Source organism: Monopterus albus, unplaced genomic scaffold, assembly GCF_001952655.1.
Source record: "Monopterus albus unplaced genomic scaffold, M_albus_1.0 scaffold30.1, whole genome shotgun sequence".
In the NCBI taxonomy this organism is placed as follows: domain Eukaryota; kingdom Metazoa; phylum Chordata; class Actinopteri; order Synbranchiformes; family Synbranchidae; genus Monopterus; species Monopterus albus.
The window spans coordinates 284,456-291,849 of NW_018127910.1; the positions used below are offsets into that span (position 1 = coordinate 284,456).

The following is a 7,394-nucleotide window of genomic DNA, read 5'->3' on the forward strand; positions in this document are numbered from 1 at the left end:
GGTGGGTGGGTAAAAGCCCCGCTGCCATATGAGAAAGCTTCCTTCGCCACAAATCACCACTGCATTTCATTCACAGTACGGACCTCCCGGCATCTGAACGCTGCTGTCAGAAACCCAGCGTTAATCTGAAGGCAGCTGGATGCAAAACAAGCCCTGTGCACCTACCAACACCTTTACAGAGGCACAAATAAGAGCATTTATTAGTCAAATGTAGCCACAAATTATTATTATTATTATTATTGTGTGTGGTGCGTTAATGCATATTTTCTTTTTATTGGTTCTTCTAAATGTGCTCAGGCAAAAATAAATAAAGAATAAAAATTGGCCCTGAAGTGGCTGTTAATTCAGCCATATTAAATTGCCCCTAATGGTACACTTACGCACTGTCGCCTTCAGACAGGGGCACTATAGAGACACAGAGCCACCCCGGTCCTTTCAGTGGCAGATGAGCCTGATTCACTGGTGAATAGAAGTCTAAAAGCATGTTACAGGTGGAGACGTGCTCCTGACACAAGTGCCTTTGAAAAACCATAAGAGTTTTATTTCTCTGCTGTTATTTTTTTTCTCACTTGCATTTGGTTTTAATCCTGCCACGGCTTTGTATTGTGCACGAATCTGTGTCAGATGAAAAGCAGTGATCACATAAAGTTAGGCCCATGCAGAAACAAGCCATAGCTCTCCTGTACATCTAGTCTGATGCCATTTGTCAGCACATCTGCCCCCTTTTCTTTTTCTTTTCTTCCTGTTTTCTTTTATCTCGCTGTCTCTCTGTTGTCCATCTCATTTCGTCTGGCTGGAAAAAAATTATTATGAGGGCTGTGTCTAATGCGAGTTCAATGAGCTGAGCAGGGCCATGATTTATCTAATGATCCAAAGCCAGGGTTAAATTGGGATGTGGGAATAGGACTAGCCCAGTCCTCCTCCTCCTCCTCCTCCCACTCCCTCCTCCCCTAAATTGCTGCTTTTGAGGATTTCGTTTGTGCTTCCTATCCAAGGTGCCCCATCCCCTCTATGGCTGGAAGCCCTTGATAACGCAGTAATTCTGTATCTGTCACTGGCCAGCCGGCTCACGTCTACAGATGCTCGTATTTTAACCCGCATCTTTTCACTCAGTTAGATCACTGGGCTGACTTGGATCCACACAGCTAATTAATTTTAAGTCCTTGCCTTGGCCATGAATGGTGACATACTACAGTGGAAATGGACTAATCCAGATCCAGGGGCCCGGGGAGTGCGGCTAAATGATAAAATAATCCCACCACACCCACAGCTGACTATTTTTCTTTCAGCATGCCACATCACTCGACCTCACACATCTTTCCATTAATTTCCCATCAACTGTTCACGATAAAAATGTGCACTGATGTTGTGTCTTTCAGGCTTGTGTAGGCCCTTTAACCGTTAAAAAAAAAATCTATTACAGGTTATGCATGGTGTGGAGTTGCTCATGGATGTACCAGAAAACTGGGAATGAAGATATGTGGTAAGTTCGCATTTACCTTATTTTCTAATAGAATAATGTAAAAATATGAATTGACTATATGATACATGGCCTGCATCGTTTTCCTCGAGACCCATAACGCGAATTTCTGGACGAATGGGATTTTAAAATAGCATCCAAACACGGAATAACCATTTGGATGAACCAGTAGTATTTAAATGAGCAAATTATCATCATATCTGAATTTGGTTATTTAATCAAAATAGGGAGAAATGCAAGACGAGTCAGCTGCCAAAACTATCAATTTATCTGTAAACTGGTGCTGATGAAATTAAAGAGGAAATTATGCAGGATGGATTTTTCGATTTGCACTTTGAGTCTATTTTAGCATCATACTCCACTAACCAAGGGCAGACTGACATCTACCATAATGGTGAATGTCACGCTCCGGTGCGCGCTACAATCCTCTGCTGTTTTTGACCGACGCCTTCTGCTGGTTCCATTAAGGCACTTTAATTACTCGGAACAAGAAAGCAGCAGAATACAAGGGAAAAACAAAACAGAATAAAGCCTCACCCTTGTTGGATTGTTAGGTTTTAAATCTCAAACTTCTCGTTTCACAATCGTCAGATGAGATTCAGCAAATGTGTCTTTGAGCTCTGTTGTCGTCTGCTAGTTGTGATGTTTCTTAGCTGGCCACTGGAGTGGAGGAGCTTTAATAAGATTTGTCAGCCGCTGCATGGCAGCGATTTGGTTTTGCTTGGCTGGAGTTTGGTGCTGATGTCACCGGCCTCACCCTCCCATTGAGCCCTCTGCCCATAAATAGGACTCCCAGTGCAGGGTGGAATCCATTTCTCATTAAACCAAAAAAAAAAAAATCCAGAGAAAATACAGTACTTGATCCCGGGAGAGACAAAGACAGGAGACAGAAGCCAGAAATGAGAGAGGGGAGTTTTTAGTGGGCCTGGTATAGTGAAGAAAGCTGCAGCGCTCAGTATGTATGGGAAGTGTAACCATCCTCCGGACTCCTCTTCTTCTCCTAAATGTTTAGGATTTCTGCAGAAGAACAACAGTCTGGAGGAGAGGAGCAGGATTGTGAGTTCCCTCAAGGAGCGCACAGCCAAGACCCTGCTCTCCTGTGATAACATCGGCGGAGATGTGCGTTTCAGACGCACGGAGACGGATTTCTCCAATCAGTTCGCCAGAGGTAGGCTTTGGGAGATAGCGTATGGATTCTATTTAGCACTTACAAAAGCAACACGATGCATTTGAAATAAAATATAATACCCAAAAATGGAAGAAGCTATGGAAATTATCTGGACTCTCATAACAAAACATGTCAGCAGGCTGTAAACATATATAGAAGTAAATAATGCACAGATGACAGATGCCAGGTAATACAAAAATAATTCTTTACATGGTTATGATGAAACATTTTCAATTAAAACTAGTTTTTATCACATTTGGCAGTGCATTGGTAAATTCCTTAACAAAATAAACCAAAGTAACACAAAGGTCACCATAAAATTCAAAATTACAATGTGATAAAGATCTATAAAATGAGCAGCATGAGCTTGCAGATTGAGGTTAACCATAAGAGACACAGACACTGATTTTAATAGATGTATTTTGTGTGTGGGTGTAGATCTGTTGCCTGCAAAAAATGGAGAGGAGCCGACTATGCAGTTCTTGCTGGAGGTTGTGGAAATCCTCACCAGCTACATTCGGAAGACGTTTGACAGATCCACCAAGGTGCTGGACTTCCACCACCCGCACCAGCTGCTGGAGGGCATGGAAGGCTTCAGCCTGGAGCTTTCTGATCAGCCCGAGTCTCTGGAGCAAATCCTAGTGGACTGCAGGGACACGCTGAAATATGGAGTGAGAACAGGTAAGAGGCCTCAAGGTGCAGCAAAGCCTGCTGCAGTGAACAGTTCTCATTAACTAACATCAAGGCAATGATTACAGATAAAGCTTTTTTGTCACAGATTCCCACATGATAAATTGTGGCTCATGCTGTTTTTTTTTTGCTTTTTTTGTCTCTTTATCAACCGCAGGTCACCCCAGGTTCTTTAACCAGCTTTCCACTGGATTAGACATCGTTGGGTTGGCAGGAGAGTGGCTCACTTCTACAGCCAACACTAACATGTCAGTAACTTAATTCTTTAAATAACTGCACTCCATAAACACAGTCATGCAGACAATGATGTATGCAAAAAGAATTAGATCCACTTTGAAAGTCATTAGGTTCATTTTATTCTATTATTTTTTCTGTGAGGCTTTTTTCCCCCACTGGCTCATATAGGAGAGGCTTTCAGTTAGAGCAGCGCTTGAAGTGACAAATAGTAATTACTGTCTTTGGCTGAACAATACCTTGCATGCTCTGATAGACTGTCAATCAAGCAAGAAAATATGAAGCACAAAAGAAGACATTTGTACAGCTACTCCCCCTCAGTATTGTCAATGCTGACCCGCACTCAGGCTCTAGTCACATAATTCAGCCCTGCAGGCAAACTAAATTGCCAATTGATCCACACTCGTGGTTTACATGGTGTCTTTGTTTCATGTAATGCTAGTTCCTGTGACATAACAATGCCAGGAGGGGGAAAAGCCCATGTGTACACTGTGGTGTAGCCTACACTGGCTCCCTGCATCATGCCTGCCTGTGTGAAGTTTTTGTGAATAATGTTTTAGAGAGGTGTAGTTTGTGGAATTATGTTTGGAAGTGTTTGTAATATTCTGTCCCCTAATTTATGTTAATGGGGTTGAACAAAACTCATATCACTTGGCTGTTGTGTTTGAGTGTATTTTGTTGTACCTCATAAACTGGGAGCTGGTGAATGATGATGGAATAATGCAGGACATAAAACCTGACCATGAGAGCTCGGGCGTCTCTTTCACCTAGAGGGCCAAAATACACATTTTTCCCAGGTTCCCACCATGTTTCCCAGTACTGTAAACCATTAAGTAAAAAATTCCTATTAGCTGAGTCAGTAGTAGCTTCAGAGAACCTTCTGCCTATTTTTGACATGCTTCAGCAATATTATATATCGTGGTAGAGAAGACAATGTAGATGAAAATATTTTCATTATGCACATAAATCTACATGCAAATAGAAGATGTAGGAAAAACCTTTACTACACACTTCTAATTAAGGGTCCTTTAAAATATAATATGCTGTAAATAATTATTTCATTTATGGTTAATAAATCATTTTATAATAGTTTATAGATCCGTTGTAACATATTATATGACAAAATTATGAGTTGCCAGGTTGTGAGTGAGTACTTAACATCTAGAAAAAACACAGAAGATCTGGAACAATCTTGATTCATTAGCTGCATTTTAAGCATTAGCTAATGTATTACTGATATTTATAATGACAGTATTTTCAAGGATAAATACCTGCTGGATGTAGTTTTCACAACCTGGCAACCTAAAATTGATTGTTATAACTGGCGTATAACTGCACTATAAAGCATTTACTAACCACTAATACAGTTTTCCCCAGACTTTTTCTGTTGCCCCCCTTTGGTAGGTTCTGCAAAAGCCATTCATTTATCTGCACACAGCAGTGAAGTGCCTTTTTAGCAATATAAACCTTCTGGAGATTAAATGAGCTAGTGAAATAACAGATGTGGAGATTTAGTTTTCATAGCTGAAACATCTCTTATAATTTCAACCATGTCTTCTTCCCTAGTGCAGCCATCAGTTTGTCTTCCGCCGGCTCCCATCTCAAAGAATTACTGTAGTTATCTTGTGTATTACTCTGAACATCACCACGGATGACTTGAACCAGAGGGTGGGGGCTGCTTACATACTTGTAATTTACCTTTATTAATTACTCCATCAACCCTAATTACCCCTGGCAGATATTGAATGACAATAATAGACCCACAATCACATCCAGGTCTTACATAATAAGATTGAGTGAGCATTGTCTGCCTGAATGAATGTGGTGAGATTAATGTGTGGCATCCACAAATAGTTTTTTTTTTTATTATTCGTTCCCTTAGTAGCAGAGTGTGCATGCTGAAGATGCTGAGAGTCACATTGTGACATTCTGTAGTGTCCCACTGATTCATTTGCTTCTTCTACATGCGTAGACAGATATAGTATGTATGTATGTTAGAAGAATGCTGGTCAGGATTAGATGGATGAACCTGCCTGTGCTGCACTTCCCAATGGACTGTGCTCGTCTCTAAGGCAGAAGGTTTTTAATCCACTTTGATGATATAGAAAAATGATATACCTTAAGAGGACAAAACAAATAATAAACAGTCCTGCAAGGAGAAAATTAAAGCCACCTGAAAGAACAGCTGCTCATTATCCCTACAATGTTTTTAATCATGTTAATCCCATTAAAGGTACATTGTTTATATTTGAAACATCTTTATTGAGATTTTTTTTTTTTCTTACTGGTGCTCCAGAAGCTGCACCAGTGAGCCCAAGCCCGTTTGACATTTTTTCAGTCATTTCACTGCAGCAAAAGGTCATTTTTGAAACAAGAAGAGGGTGTTGCCAGTGAAGTGTGACTAGCCTATGTACTGAAGACTCGCTTTCATTTTTTTCACAGCAGCATGCTCAGCATCCATGCCGTACAATTAGAGTATACAACTGTATCTTGTTAAATATCAGCGTATTTCATATTGATCCTGTTGTTCTCGCCTGCAGCCTCAAGGTGAAATGGAATTTAACTTGAGTGGAAGTGTAATGAGAAAACAACTGCATTATTTATACTGTATACTATTCTTTAGTTAACACACAACAAAATACAAATATAAGGTAAAGATTATGTTCAATCAAAAGAGGTGTCAAATGCATTTTTTCCAGGTTTACCTATGAGATTGCTCCTGTCTTTGTGCTCATGGAACAGCTGACACTGAAAAAGATGAGAGAGATTGTTGGCTGGCCCGATGGAGAGGGAGATGGGATATTTTCTCCAGGTACGAGACAAAGATGCCAACAATCTTTTGTTATTATTAAATACTTTATTTATGATTTTTTTTCTTTTTTAGCTATGACTCTGAATCTATATATTTCACAACTAAAAGGTCTCATGTGATGGAAGAAATACTCAGAACCTTTACTTACATAAAAGCAGCAGTACCACAGTGCAGTAATTCTCTGTGACAAATAAAAATCCAGTATTGACAATGTTACTTAAGTAAATTCTTAAAAATATACTTACTGTACCTTAAAGATTCTTAATGGACAATTTCTGAGTAAAATATATTATGTTACTAGATTTTAATTACCAAGTGTGCTTGGAAGTGTACTACTATCCTGGCTATGACTGGATTTTTGGAGTCTTCTGGTTATGTGTTGCACACATAATTATGTAATTATAATCTGAAGATACAAAACTGCCAAGTAAATGTAGTAAAAAGCATAATGTTTCCAACTGAAATGTAGTGAAGTATAAAGTAGAATAAAATGGAAGCACTCAAGTACACGTACCTCAAAGTCGTACTCTATTTGACAAAGTCGTACTCTATTTGAGTAGATATACTTAGTTGTTTTATGTTGTTTCTTCAGGAGGAGCGATCTCCAATATGTACAGCGTGATGGTCGCCAGATACAAGTTCTTCCCTGAAGTCAAGACTAAAGGCATGACAGCTGCACCCAGACTGATCCTCTTCACCTCAGAGCATGTTAGTCTGACACAGTCTCCATATCACTGACACCTGTCATCTCATCACTTAAGTAGATTTACATTAAGCTTTACAGTTAATACCTGTAGATGTATTTCCAGCCTGAATTGTGACTGATCAGCTTCTGTCCTTGTAGAGCCACTATTCCCTCAAGAAAGCCAGCGCAGCTCTGGGCTTCGGAACAGAAAACCTGATCCTTCTGAACACAGATGAGAGGTTTTCATTATATTTAACCTGCATGTCCGCCACCTGGTAAAAGTTCAAATATGTGGATGACTTACTACTGTTTGTCTTTGTCAGAT

General features: G+C 39.9%; 1 protein-coding gene across 1 annotated transcript; it reads left to right on the plus strand.

Moving 5' to 3' along the window:
* The first annotated feature begins 1,197 nt into the window (after positions 1-1,197).
* Positions 1,198-7,356, plus strand: gad1a (glutamate decarboxylase 1a). The gene is made up of 7 exons (XM_020596547.1): positions 1,198-1,483; positions 2,493-2,648; positions 3,087-3,329; positions 3,496-3,586; positions 6,272-6,384; positions 6,977-7,092; positions 7,229-7,356. Exons 1-7 carry the CDS (start codon positions 1,471-1,473, stop codon positions 7,346-7,348), a joined length of 852 nt encoding a protein of 283 aa, XP_020452203.1. The 5' UTR covers positions 1,198-1,470; the 3' UTR covers positions 7,349-7,356.
* The last annotated feature ends 38 nt before the right edge of the window (positions 7,357-7,394 follow it).

Bases quoted from the DNA above. Each gene is read 5' to 3' on its own strand.
- gad1a (XM_020596547.1), top strand. The intron at 3,330-3,495 runs GTAAGAGGCCTC...TATCAACCGCAG, and splicing joins GAAATATGGAGTGAGAACAG to GTCACCCCAGGTTCTTTAAC. The intron at 7,093-7,228 runs GTTAGTCTGACA...CTGTCCTTGTAG, and splicing joins TCCTCTTCACCTCAGAGCAT to AGCCACTATTCCCTCAAGAA.